Source organism: Pseudopodoces humilis, chromosome 10, assembly GCF_049639895.1.
Source record: "Pseudopodoces humilis isolate 2021_Gansu_Grassland_sample_001 chromosome 10, ASM4963989v1, whole genome shotgun sequence".
Lineage (NCBI taxonomy): Eukaryota > Metazoa > Chordata > Aves > Passeriformes > Paridae > Pseudopodoces > Pseudopodoces humilis.
In genome coordinates, this window is record NC_142209.1 from 25,740,694 (window position 1) to 25,755,367 (window position 14,674).

Genomic DNA, 14,674 nt, shown 5'->3' on the forward strand with positions numbered 1-14,674 from the left:
TGAGATAAAGTGAACAAAAGTAGCTTATCCTTCCGCCAGAGCACACAGTGGAAGGAGTTAACTCATCACAGTGAGGGCAGAGTAATTAAACAACTAATTCACCTGTGTGTCTGCATCCTTCCTGAATTATCTTTCTGGTGATTTACAATGTAAAACAGAAGCCTGCTCTTGGTCACTTAGCAATGCAGAGTCACTGGGTAACAAGAACTGACAGGTGTAAATACCAGCTGCAAATAAAAATCATCAGCATTCAGAGTAGCCAAGACAAGCAGTTTTGGTTAAAATATTTGCACCATTTTTACAGTCCTTTTTAATATTTCGTTTTGAGGAGTTCTTAAACTAAGATTTCCCTTTCCAGATGGACCATTTTTGCTAGTTGTCAATAAAGCAGAAAACAAACATTTCAGAATTGCAACAGGAAAAAGTGAGTGCTACTTATCAATGTAACTATAAAGCAGACACTCCCAGATCTTCCTCAACACAATGTTAACGTCAGAGTTGCAGCAAATTAAGATTATTTAGAATCTTATTACATTTCACAATTTCAACATTCAAACACTACACACTATAACACACAAACCCTTGTATCAAGTCAGAAGCCATCAGTGAGACCAAAAACCCCCAGCAACCAAAAATTAAAGCTGCTTCCTCGTAGCTGCATCATGTCATGCAAGCTAAATTACAGAAAATCATCTGCTTTGCATGTCTTTGATTTTCCCAATGAAATTAAGCACACAAGACAGGCAGTCCCTCACTGGCAAGCATGACGTGATGTCAAGGGCTCTGTAGTGACAGCTGAGTCCCAGAACAACCTGGTCTGCTCCTGCCTTTGTTTTTTTTAGGGAAACACATATAGGAATCCAGCAGGTTCTGTGAGCAACAGAATTAGCAAAGTCTGGTTCCTCATGGGTTTGTGTCTCATCCCTAATTGCAAGGGCTGATTTAAGCTTTTCCTGTGGCTGGAATATTTATAAGAGCTTTTTTTAATGGACTACTTCCCATATTACCTCGCTATATTTTCATTACATTTGGAATGGTTTCACTGGTACATGCCCAAGGGACACCTGGCACCTTAGACCTCTATGCCTCACTTATCTAGAAAGGCAGACTAGAATTTGCAGGGTTTAATTATTTACAGTACATAAAGATTTTCTTCCTCGTGTTTATTCCTTTTATTCTACCCAAGCAAAAGAGAAACAAACAAAAATTTAATAGGAAAAAGAAAGTTAAATTTGTTCAGAAACAGAAGTGAAAAAAAAACTTCAAAATGTAGCACAGCAGATGAGCTCTAAAGATGCAAAAATACATCTTTGTTACTGAGGAAGTAAAGTGAGGGGCTGAGGAGACTTTTTTTATTATTCACGGATTTTTATTCAGCTTTATTTTCATGAGACACCTGCTTAACAGAAGGCATTAAATATTTTAAAAGAAAATTCCTACCTGAATACTACTAAATCTTGTTTCAGTGAACAACCAGCACAAACTCTAAGTCATCAAAAGATGAAAGAAACAAACCACCACAGAAAAGGTAAAACCTTGAAGGCTCACTGATTTGTGAGCCTTTACACATCAGAAAGGAACCAAAGAATTTTTTTTTGGAAGACAAAGGAAAAGAAAAGGTAGAACAAGTTCCTCCTCCTCTCTGCATCTCCTGTAAATCTAGGGTATCATTTTCAGCCTTCACAGCAGCTCCAGAGACTCTGCAGCCACTTCTGTGCTTTTCCAGACCACACAAGAGGAAAACAAACATGAAGATGAGAAAACTATTGTGTGCTGAATACATAATCAGATTCTGAAGATAAAGTTACTGAATGTTAGAACAACTTTCTTAGCATTCTGTTTTTTTCAGGGTAGTAAGTGTTTCCACCAGGCAGATTGAATTTTCCATATAATAAAATTTCAGAGTGTTCACATTTTTTTTCCAGGTAGCTTCATATCCCCCCAGTGATGGAGATCTTACCCTTGGAATGTTTCACAGGTAACCATTAGGGGTCCTATCCTTGCACAGTAACATTAACCTTAATAAAAGAAACAACGTAGTTATTGAGGAATCAATTCAATGGGAAAGAAGTTGTGAGGCAGACAGGCTCCAAGGCATTTGAGACAAACCTAGGAGCTGCTTCCAGAAAGCCGTAATGCAGGATGACAGACCGGCTCTTCTAAATCCCCTGCAGGGTGGTCTGTTTCCAGCAGCTGTAACAGCTGGATCTGGATCTTGAGACCCTCTGTGACACCCCAGGAGCACAGGCTCCAGCCCACCTCCACAGCCCAGGGAAGCAGCTGCCTTCCCCATCTGGCAGCAGCTGCGGCCCCAGCACCTGCTGCAGGGATCCAGGCAGTTGTTCCATGGCAGAGCTGGAAGGGCCAACTGCTGCTGGCAGCACAGAGCAGGGCTGTTCCTGCAGCACAGGCTGCGAGAGCAGCACGCAGCTGCTGACACTCGCACAGCCAGGCCACTGCTGCAGCTGCTGCACAGGAGCCCGCAGCAAATGCCATTTGGCAGCAAGGCAGGATGTCCCTCACCTATGGCACCACTCCCCTTCTGGCCAAGGCAAAATGAGGCAGGCAAAGTATCCAAAAGGCCACATTTGGCCTAACAGCAGTAGCTGGATATGGAGGACTAAGTCTCAACATTCCTTTTGAACAATTCCATATTTCCTTTGGCTACTAACAGTAGCTGTATTTTCTCCAAAAAGGGGCCATCTCTAAGCTAAACCTAACTAGGCCTAGAACATTTTGTACAACAGGTTCAGGACCATTAAAAGACAGACAGTTGTGAATTACACTGGGTACCACTCATTCCTGTAACAGTCTGACAAAAAAAAAAAAAAATCTGTAGTTCAGTCCATCATTTCAATGTTTATCCAAAGCTACAACACCCAAAGAAACAACTGCATGAAGGCACCAAAAGATTCAACAGGATTACCTAGGAAGAAAAGCTTTCACCCTCTGGGATCTTCCACAATAGCTCAGGAAGTCAGCATTAACACACCTGCAAGTGCACAGACAGCATCCTAGGAAAAGCTTACTTTTGAAAGCACCAAATAAATTTTTATCACTACATAGAGCGCAGCATCTACAGTTAACTCTATTCCATAAAGATATATGAGGTTTTCAAGAGACATAAGAAACGTTGGCCAAGAATATATATTGTTAAAAATCAATTCACTATCCCTTGGGTAACTTACTCTTCAACAGTTGAGAGAGACTAAGAGCATGGAAAACTCTTTGAGTCCAGGCCACAGACATGCTCAGAAGGACAGCTGAATTACCCAGATCAGCAGCTTAGAAACAACAAACCACTCAGAGCTGTTCTGAATAGCATTTGAGATACAGCAAATGATATTACTTATCTCCTTGCATATCTCCTCCTGTAATAGAAACAAGATTTACCTTACTGTTTTATTCACCTCTTCAATTACAATCAGACAGTTCACACACACCCTTCAAGTCCCTGCCAGGTTTTGCATATCTCCAAAGACAGGGAGTCTAGAGCCTCTCTGGGCAGTTTGTTCCAGCGCTTTACCACCTTCCCTGAGAATTGTTTTTCCTTATGTTTAATTATCATTTCCCAAGCTGTAACCTATATCCACTGCCTCTCACCGTCAGACTCCAGCTCCAAGAGAAATTTGATTCTGTATTGTCTGTTATCACCCATTGTACAACTGAGACAGCAACTAGATCCTCCTGTAGCCTTCTCTCCCAGGCTACACAAAGCCAGCTCCCTTAACATCACCTTTCACACAAAAATGCTCCAGAGCCTCCTCCCTTGCTAGGTAACCCTTCACTGGACTTGCTCTGCTTTGTCAATGGAGTGACACAGTACTCCTGGCAGCAGTGCTCTCACCTGTACAATAAGAACAGCCTCCCTCAGACTCCTGGCACACTGGTGCAACCCACTATGTACCTATTACTACTTCTAGAAAAATCCTTAATTCCCTTTCCAAGCACTCCTAACAAAAATCAGGTTTCTGGATGCAAGATTTTTAAACAATCCAGTCCTGAGTTTCCTCCAGAGTCAAACATACTACTTGGCTTCCTTTTCCCATCCATTATAAGGAGAATGGCTCAGTAAGCAAGAATAATTATCAGGTCTATAAAGAACCAAGGCTAGCTCCAGATTGTATCTGCTAGAAGTCCACTCAAACCCAGAAAGATTTAGGACACTAATTCACCCATGACATTAATAAGTCAGATAATTTTCTTTAAATTCACACATACACTGTTACAATGGTGATTACTTCAAAGCTACTGAAACAAAGTGTAACACTTCCCCCAAAACAGGTGAAGTTAAGCCAAGCAAGTAAAGGCTTTAGTACCATAATAACAAATTTAAGATGCCTGTGTAACTCCCTTCTGGGCTATCAAGAGATGCAGCGCATTCAGACACAACTGAGATTTTTTGGTACCTCAGTTCTTCTCATCCCAAAGTCCCACCTTTCTCAGGATCACCTCTATAGACTTCAGCTACACCCCTCTGTGCCATCCCTGCTCATTCTAACCTTGCAACAACTCTAACAGTGTATCGAGACTGTTCTTAATATGAGTCATCCGTGGTTATTAAATTAACTTTTACTTCTGTTTCAGACAAACACTTAAAAAACAACATCCAGGCATATCGACCAAGACACAGACTGAAAGGTCAACTACTGCAAGAATCTAGCTGAAGAGATAAGAATGTTCCTCTGTTTTTACATAACTCAGAAGACCATCTGGTAAAAATTAAGCAGATTCACCAGCTGTTCGTTTAGCAAAAACAAGCTAATTTACTTACCAGCATCAGAAATCAAGAAAGGGTTTTAGGCAAATATGCCAGGATAAAGTTTGCCCAACGCATTTCAACTCCCACACCCAACTATTTACAAGTTTCATCATTCTACTATTTGAGCATCCCCTTAAGCAAAGCGAGGGAGGAAGGGAAGGGGGGGAAAAGAAAAAATAATATTTCTGAAGGTCACAGAAGACATTTCAACCTATAGCTACCAAGCAGACAGGAGTGAACTTTGCCCGCACTCTGACATGACTGCAAGCCTTCCAAACAAAGCAAGCTGGGGACAAAGTCTAAACTGGTAGCATGAAGCTCTAACCACTTCTCAGCAGAACTAACTAACTCAGCACCACACTAACCACTTTCAAATGGATTCCAGCAGACTGAACTCTCACAAGACTCTGGAGCAAATTCTGCTTCCAGAATACCACGAAGGCAGATCCCTAGGAAGCTCATGAGCTGAGCCAAGACATGAACTCAAGCCTCCCAAGCCCCATGCTTACACTCCAGTGTTTAAGCCACACACGTTACATACAAAGAGAAGTGGTCAAACTGAATTAAAAAACAAACCAAAAGTCAGTACCCATTAATTAGTACTCTATGCTACCAAACCCATTTGTCTTTCCTGAGTACTGAAGACAGTCTTTACCCAACAAAAATGTTTTAGTTAGGATTATCCCAAAGTTTCTGTGTTTGTTTAATACTTTTATTAAGTATGTCAATGAAGGCAAAAACCCGAGGTTTCCTGAATCATTCTGCCTTTACACTATCACATTAGAAAAATTGACAGAAAAAAGAAAATAATTGTATGGGTCAAATGTGTGCTGCACATTTGCACTCATCTCCTTTCTCCTCATTGTCTCAAAAGCAGCAGAACTTTAAAAACAACTCAAGAATAAATAAAAGCCACTTTCTAGATAAGCACACAAAGGAAGAGTATTAATCCATACAAAGAATATTTTAGTCAGCATCCCACAGACACTTTTTAATTTCTTGTGAAGAACAGGCCAGCAAGGAACAGACATATTCTTCAAAACCTGGAAAAGGCACTGGCATGGTTTAACTCCAGCCAGCAGCCAAGCTCCATGGAATTCCTCACCCACTGCCCCAGCAATGCGACTAGGGAGAGAATCAGAAGAGTAAAAGCTGGAAAACTCACAGTTTGAGGTAAAGACAGCTTAATAGGGAAAGCAAAAGCCCTACACCCATACAAAAACCCACACAAGCAAAGCAAAACAAAGAAATAATTCCCTGCTTCCCATAGGCAGGCAGGTGTTCAGCCACCTCCAGGACAACAGGGCCCCACCACATGTAGTGGTTACTTGGGAAGACAAACACCATCACTGTGAAGATCCTCTCTTCCTCCTTCCTCCCCCCACTTTATATACCAAATGTGATATCATACGGTTTGGAAAATCCCTTTGGCCAGTTTGGCTCCCCTGTCCCAACTGTGTCTCCTCCCAACTTCCTGTGCACCCTCAGCCCCTTCCCAGTGCAGCACCACAAGAAGCAGAAAAGGCCTTGGCTCTGCACAAACCCTGCTCAGCAATAACAAAAACATCTCCTTATTATCAACTCTGTGTTCAGCACAAATCCAAAGCAGAGCCCCGTAACAGCCACCGGGAAGAAAATTAACTCCACCCCAGCCAAAACCAACAGGCATCCAGAGCAGGGAAACAGAAGCACGTTCAAACTCCAAGCACAGGTCATACCAATAGCACAGGCCAAAAACCGCTGAAAAGAAAAAAAAAAAACAAATGAAAAACAGTTTTCTAAAGATATTAAAATTATATAAGCTTTTAAAAGCATCAGAACAAGAAAGGTTGACAGTGGGACCAAAGGAGAAAATAGTAGAGAAGAATTCAAAGAAGGCAAGGGCATATTAGAAAAGCTGTGAATGAATTCTGTGCACTGATACCCACTGCTGAGGAACTTTGGGACCATCCTGCAATACAGCTGATCTGTACAGAAAACACTCTCATCCTAAAATGTCAGCAGAGACATAAAGAACAAACCGCTAGATTTGTGAGTCTCCAAAACTTTAAATTAATTTAAATACAAGTTTTTCACAGCAAACTCCTCTTTAAATCAGTCTTGATTAAAGGTGCAATCAACACTCCATTCCCACAGTGCTAGCATGACTTTTTTGTGGTGCAAACCAGAAAGGGTTAAGATTTCTACAGTTCAAATTTGTCTTCTGTACTAATAAGAAACAGCAGAAATTCCAATAAAGTATATAGAATAGGCTTAGTATGTACATATATACAACACACTAAGGAAAAGTAAACACAGCTTCTATAGAGCAAACTCACATATCCCAAAACTACTCAAATGTCTCTCAAGAACTCAGTCAGTTGAAGAACATAAGACTAACTCAAGCTGACACAGTTTATTTCCAAAGTTTTGCAATAAACCCCATCATCAAGCTTTCAAAATGCTGACTTCCAGAAACCAGGATGAGGCAAATCCATTCTCTCAGATTTTTCCTAAGGAGCAGCCACTGCTGTAGAAGAGACATTAGGCCAGCTAGGTCTTCGATCTGAGCTGATATGGCACCTTTGGTATTTGCTCACACAAACAACCTGACCTTTAACAAAAAAAAAAAATTATAGAAGTGACTCAGTTCCAGTGTTCTTGTCTTTACAAATTGTTTCCTGCTATAGATAAAATATGAAACCTATATAAAATAACCCAAGGGCTAACGTACTCTGTTCTAGTTTCAAAATGTCTCTTAAGAATTTCAGCTTTAATGAATTATCTTTTGAAAGCATTACCTACTGCTGTGGAACAAAGACCTGCTCAACCAGTCAGACATAGAGGAGCAGTAGATGACTATTTTGACAGACCAAACAACATGACATGCATACATGTGGGCTTTGATTTCCTCTTTGAGCAGTTTCTTTTTACAATTGCACATAAACTAGTCAACTCAAAAAAATGGGCTTAATTAGTAGGTATCAATCCAGCCAGTAAGCAATGTCATTTCCTTTCATTCAAATAATGAGGGACGAGTAAAATGTTAGGTACTTCCCCAGGCCTTTTATTCTAGTTCCTACAGTAGTTAAAAGAAAGGACTCATCTAATGGTTGCCCCACGTATGCACAAATTTATTCACTGACTAGAAAAATATGAAATCCTATCAAAGATATGCCATCTAGTTCCTTTATAAAGCTACCTTTTGCTTCTGGTATGGAAGTGTGTGAAAACTAGGCTTGAAATGGTAACTGAAGCATAAGAACAGCCCAAATACAGAAGAACACTCCACCCTTTCAGGCTTTCTAGCTCCAATACAACATTCTCAAGATGGGAGATTCTCAAGGCCTCTTGAGACATGTAGCAAATGAGCTCAAATGCTCATCCTCTCTCACACCTCCTTCCACACAAAAATATCAACTCAGCAAGTGTAAAGTTTACTGTAAATGATCCTTGATTACCAAGATATATTAGCCATGTGGTATTTTCAATATGACAAATAATTTTCACAGTATCTTTCAATGAAAGCCCATTCCTAGCCTTTGGGAGTACATATAACTAATAATTTCAATATTATAATTAGTATTGGTTGTCATGGCATTTGAAAAAGGATCCTACAGCTACCACCTCTCAATCTGTTTGAGTGACCTACTAACCCAAATACCTATATGAATGGGCTGATAAAAATGGTGACATGATTACTATGATGTGAAGAGTCTTTTCAAGGTAATTGAATGAAAAAAACAGAATAAACATCTTTCTAAAGACAAACTGGTGCTCCAGTGGTAAATTACTTAGGTTCCTACAGCAGGTGTGTAATGCACACAAATCATAGTCATAGTAGCCTCTTTCTTCTCCATGAATGTCAGTTAGTATTTCTAATTAATTATCTGCCCTTACATCAGAGAAATTAACTGGCTTTTCCATGAAGAGCTAGCAATGGGAATATCCAAGCTATGCTTCTAAAAGGACACCACAGTGGGAGTCAAACTCCTTATTTGTGACTCTGGAACCCACTTCACCTTCAGTTTAAAGGCCAGTAAATCAAATTAGCCTTCTTCTGATGAACCTGAACTTTGGGATGACAGCTGAGCCTAAAAATATCTGAAGAAATGAAACTCCAAAAACCCACAAAGAATAAATTACTAGAAGTGATGGCAGAAGTGACTGGTAGCAGACAATGAAAATGGCAATAACCAAGATAGAACACATTAAGCTTGCAGTATGTTTTTATCATGTCTCTTGGCCCTAAGGCCATATATAGCAAACAAGCCAAAGAGGTCCAACTACCAGTACCAAAGGTGTTACTGACTGTGTAATGCACAAAATTATAATGTGATAAAATCCAACAAGGATTAAAAGGAATTCTAATCAAAATGCAAATTAAGAGGCCTCACAAGTATGAGCTTCAACATCCTACAGTGTCCTAAAGGCCTCTTTTTCACACTGAAAAACAGTCCTGTTATCTATTTTAAAATTTAACTGAAGATACAGTAACCTATATCCACTAAAACAGGTCAGGTGAAGCAGTGCTGAGCATCTGGGCACCTGATGATTAGAAAAACCCAGTTGAGCCCACTTTTAAGTAAAGATACCCAGTAGGAGGGTATGATTAAACAAACCTGTCTATCCCAAACCCTGATTTCCAATCTCTAGAGTACTGGATTTCTTTCCAGCTACTGTGGAGAGAGCTGCAGAGCTTAGTTCAGCACCCGTTGCACACTACATTCTACAGAAAGGCCACACAAGAAGGTTTGGTTTGAGTTAGACTGAGGTTTAAGCTCAGACAGATCTGAACAAATGTACACCCAGGTATTTTGGGAGACCTTCTGATGAAAATGTAGGCCTCCATGAACTTTCAATCTTGGGAAAGTGTCCTCCAGCTTATGTTTAAACTTTGACTGGAACTCTCTTAGCAACTACCTTTTGTTGACGACCATGTTCCAAATTCCCAAACACTCCGCTGAAAGCCTGCAAAGAAAGCAAGAACAGTTCTTCCTGCCCCAGTACCTTAATGACCAAACATGTCTCTTTCTTTCGGAAATCAATATTAAGGACATCAACTCCGAGATTTGTTCAGAACCCACAGTGAGTGCTTTATCCTTACAGAAATGTTTAAAACACTTTCCAGCCCCCACCCTAAGTCACGGTCCAGGGCCAGAATCAAGGTTACTGACTTCAAGTTATTCCTCTATCTGCCTACCTTTTCCACCCATCAAATCTTTATACTGGCAATAACTTAAAATGGTAGAAAACCTGAGCCACCATGCCAACAAACACAGAAGACAGCAAAGCTCACTTAGTGCCCTTAAAAAAAAAAAAAAACCAACGTAAATTCTGCACACAGACTGTTGGACAGTGAAAACTGACAACTGAGATAATCTTCCACAGGGCTGAAGCAGACAGAACAAAAAAAAAAAAAAAAACAAGCCAAAAACTTTATCTTGTCAGTTATTTAACAGCACTGTGTTAACCTCCAGGTGAAAACTCTCCAGTTTCTTTAATTTTCACCATTCCAGAAGGAAACAAGTAGCTTGAATTATAATTAGATCTTTAAAAACAAACAAAACAAAAAATAATAAACTGATGTATCACCATCATGGTCAATTCTATAATTTAAAACACAGTCATTCAGCATGCTTTCTCACTTTGCTGCAACTGATGGCAATGAGGTTCTTCCTTCCCAATTCCCCCTTGCTCCTCCCACAAACCTGTTTTTATGAAAGACAAAATTGACACAAAAGTTGAAGTTCAAAAAAAAAAAGGACATTTTTATAATTTTTATACACAACTGTGTGAATCCCACAAAAGTAGTCAATTATCCAGTTTCAAAAAAAATTGAAAAAGGAAAACAAAAAAGCACATACCTTGGTTTCACAAGGAACACAGATGAAAGAGGGGAGAACTACTAGAAATCCATTATTTCAATGAAAGCAAGGATTTTTGAGTTCTGTCATTTCACTCTGAAATCCTCCCACCCTGACCAAATCCTGAGCTACTTATTTATTTGGTCAATGAAAAATGTGAATTCTTGGAAAAATTTCCTCCTGAAGCTCCAATGTGCCAGATATCCTTGTAATACATGGACACACAGGAACTGTCAACTCCCACAGTACTGCAACCCTCAGGCCCACTCCACATTTAGGATTGTTGTGAGGACAAGCACTCAGCATGAAGAAAGTGGTCCTATAGGTGGACATAACTTATAAGGACAAAAAGATATTCTTGCAATTTTATTTCCAATCTTAAGTGAAGCTGTAAAAACAAAAGTGCTAATGTGCAAAAACATCAATATCTGATATTTCTGCCAATATTCAAAGTTAAACTTTGGGAATGAAGACCAATCTATGTCAATTAAATAAAGCTCTGTGCAACTAAATTTTACAATTTAAAAAGAAAAAAACCAAACTGTTTTCTTTACAGTGAAAAGTAGACCCCAAATGTCAAGAGATCATGAGTATATTTGTACCATGTGAGCACCTGAGTATCCCACTGAAGATGGAAGAACACTTTGCAGTTAAACACAACAAAAAACAGAAGAACAGTTGTTAAAAAATTGGTAGAGATGATATGCCCTTATTTCCCCCAGTATGTGAAGTAAGTTGCAGCATCACTCTTAACAATTCACATGCAGCTACCCTTTTGAAGAATTTATGCTACTAACACAAGCTGTTGTGTTTTTTCCTATGGAGTTTTTCTTTTATGCCAATGACACTTTGTGGAGAAATTCTGAATTGCATTTAGTAAAAAAGCTAAAACTTGTTTGTGCGCTGAACTCCACATCAGCTACTTCCACTGGAAACAATCAGACTAGTCATGTACAAAGCAAAGCTTCTGCATAATCTTTCCTAAGTGTGGGCCTAAGAAGGAAAAGTTAGGCAGGTTGCTTATACAGCCCACATGCATGAATACGTATTTTGTGCTCCCTGGGTAGCACACAGTAGCCTCATTAAAAAGGAGAGGAAAAGAAAATAATTATAAACCACACAGAACAGGCTTAAATTGTTTTGAGACATTAAGCAAAAATAATGGTAGATCACTCACTGTGTCTTATTCTATACTTAAAATATTTCATAAAATTCCATGGGTTTATGTATATATATTTTTATATATGTGAAATACTTTTCAAAAAGTAATTCTCTTTAGTCCCTCCAAACACAGAAGTAACCTGTTACTACAATCAAAGCTAAAAAGAAAAAAAATTAATGCAATACGAGTTCCTGCTCTATCTGAAACCACGGCAAAATCCCTAATAACTCTGGAAGATACACAATAAATCCATGAAAGCTTCACAAAAGCATCAAGCATCAGCACAATTATGACTTCATTAATTTATTTTTTTAATGGAGAGAGAAAACCCTTCCAAGTTCCAGAAGTTTAAAGACCACTACTCTATCCCCCTGAAACAATACTTGGGAAAGGTAAGGGTGAAATGGTGATGGAAGTTTCCCTCTCAATTTAATTCACCAAAGACTAGCTGAACTAAACTACAAAGACCTGCTTTTGAAATTTCCACTGTGTGCAACATTCTTCAACAAGACACCTCACATAAACATAGAAGATGGCAGCAGAATTCTGAGAAACGTATTTATTAATTAAAAGGTACAGAAAATATAGAAGGGAAAATCAGGCAGAATTACTTTGCACATAATGTTTTATTCTCCATTTTAAATTCTTAGTGAATAAGTTGCAGACTCCACCAAGTATTTAAAAGACACAAAAACCTTTACTGTTTTGTAACAGTCTAAAGATACAAGGCCTAATAATGACTGACATTGTCCTTTACTAATCTGAAGCTTTAGCAGCATGACAATTAACAGTTCGGTACTTCAAAATCAGGTAGACACTTAATGTTATCTTTAAAAGAAATACAATGAAACAGCAAAACAAAGCTGTCTGCTGAAATACAAGAGGAAAATGTCTGGGTTCTTTCTAAGTAAGGATTGGCATATGATAAAATATTTCCTGTTTCCTAGGTTCAGACACATTATGTCATCCACCCGTGATCTAAAACTGGTTTGTGTGACTCCACCACCCACCTGCAAGTTTGCAATGATACTTACTTGTCTTCATGGTACCAAACACTGCAGTTGCTCATACTCTTATTAATGGTTTCAAAATCCAAGCACAACAACACTGCAAAATAGCATGGAACACCTGGAAAGCGTAAATCTAAATTGAAAATTCTATTAAATGAATATTCTTACGTTCACCAGTCAGTAATTTCATCATCTGGGATTCCTGATTGTAAGTTCAGGAAATAATGTAGGATCCCATAAGGCTCTGTTCCCACCGGTATGAATGCAGAATTGGGGTCCCAGTTTCCTTTCACACAGTCTGTTGTTCCTGGAAAAACTCCTTTGTGAAATCCCAGCTCTAAAATTGGGATATCATCTCCTATATACATAAAAGTATCTCCAAGCACAACAAAGTAGTTCAATATAGTAACATTTGGTGAGCATTTTAATGAATACAGGTATAAGATACTGGGGTACAGAAGGGAATCATAGTTCCCTGTTATCAGCTGGGAACTCCATTAGTTACAGCAGTGAGACACCTTTTGCAAAAGGGGAATTACCTAATTACATAATACACAGGAATTGCTGAGCATGCTACAGTCACCCTACCTGTAGCTCCAAAGAAACACACACACACACAGTGTGAACTGGAGGGATTACCTTTTTTTTCTTTTTAACTAAATGAAATAGTTTCACTAACAGCTGGAAAACAGTCTTTTAAGGAGCTGAACATACAGATGGCAGTTTTACAAATCAATCCAAGAATATCCAGGTGCCTATTAATGTAAGAACCACCACTGCAAATGCACAGAGCTTAAAAAAAAACCCTGATGGATTGAAAAGCAAATTTTTAAAAAGTATATTCAAATATTATCTGATTCTCTTCCCAGATATGTTTGGCTCTCCCCACTAATCCAAACACAGGTATCCTTCACTCTTTTACTTGGTCTTAGAAAAGCAATATAAAAACAAGCAATATTAAGAAGTAATATACACTCCTAAGCACATCACTTTTACTTACTGAAAGACTTTATTCTGGAGATAAGATTTGGAAGTCTGAAGTTAAGTTACAACCCTTTTGTAGAGAGAAAGAAAGGTAACAGACAACTCTGAAGAACATATTCTTCCCTTCTACACAAACACGCTGTTGTTTGGAATGGGGTGGGAAGAGTTTTACCGTCATCACAACAGTCATAGGCTGAGGCAACCATGAAGTTTAGTGTTGATGCTGGAATGGAAACACCACTGTTCAGCACTAATCTGTAGCACCAGCAAATGATTCACTACAAACACTGTGACAAATCATGTGGACTGGTGAGTTTTGTATACTCCCTGGCATTTGCCTCTTCCAAGTGAGCTGCCTCACAGCTGTCCCAGGGCCTGGGTGATTGCAGAGGATAGGAACAAGCAAAGTGGATGAAAAAGCTTTTTTTATTTAATTAAAAACTGAAACTCTCTAAGTGAAAGAAGACATGTTGTTCACGCACCTTGAGAGAAGAGGGCACACACTCCCCATTTCTGACAAACAAAAAAAGAAGGAAAGCGAGAGCGGAGGCTTCAGAGGGTGGGCTTCACACCCACCACCCCAGACCTCCCCACAAAGAACAAGCAGCACAGCAACGAGGAGAAAGAGAAAAGCAGCGAGAGGCCACGGCTGTGTGGCGGCGGCTCGAAATTTACCTGGAAATCAGCCAATATCATTTCTCGGTCCATGTTGGACGCCATTGCAGCCAGCTGCGTCCCGGCTCTGCTCGGACCCGCGCACCTGGAGCCGCTGCCGCGGGGAGGACGGGGCAGGGTGGGAGCTCAGGAGCTCATGGAGGCGCCGCGCTGCGCTCGGGCTCCCGCGGCGCCCCCGGGCTGCCCCTCCCGGGGCCGAGGAGGGGAGGAGGCAGGAGAGCGGCGGGCCGGGCGC

At 39.8% G+C, this 14,674-nt stretch overlaps 1 protein-coding gene across 2 annotated transcripts in view; it reads right to left on the minus strand.

Moving 5' to 3' along the window:
• The window catches only part of FAF1 (Fas associated factor 1), a 153,454-nt gene extending 138,780 nt beyond the window's left edge, over nucleotides 1-14,674 (minus strand). The window contains exon 1 of one of the 2 annotated variants that reach the window (XM_005521141.3): nucleotides 14,440-14,674. In XM_005521141.3, the coding sequence (XP_005521198.2) occupies nucleotides 14,440-14,484 (45 nt within the window). In that variant the 5' untranslated portion in view covers nucleotides 14,485-14,674. Of the gene's footprint in view, nucleotides 1-13,936; nucleotides 13,958-14,439 lie in introns of those variants that run through there. The other variant, XM_088060187.1, reaches the window with a different exon arrangement.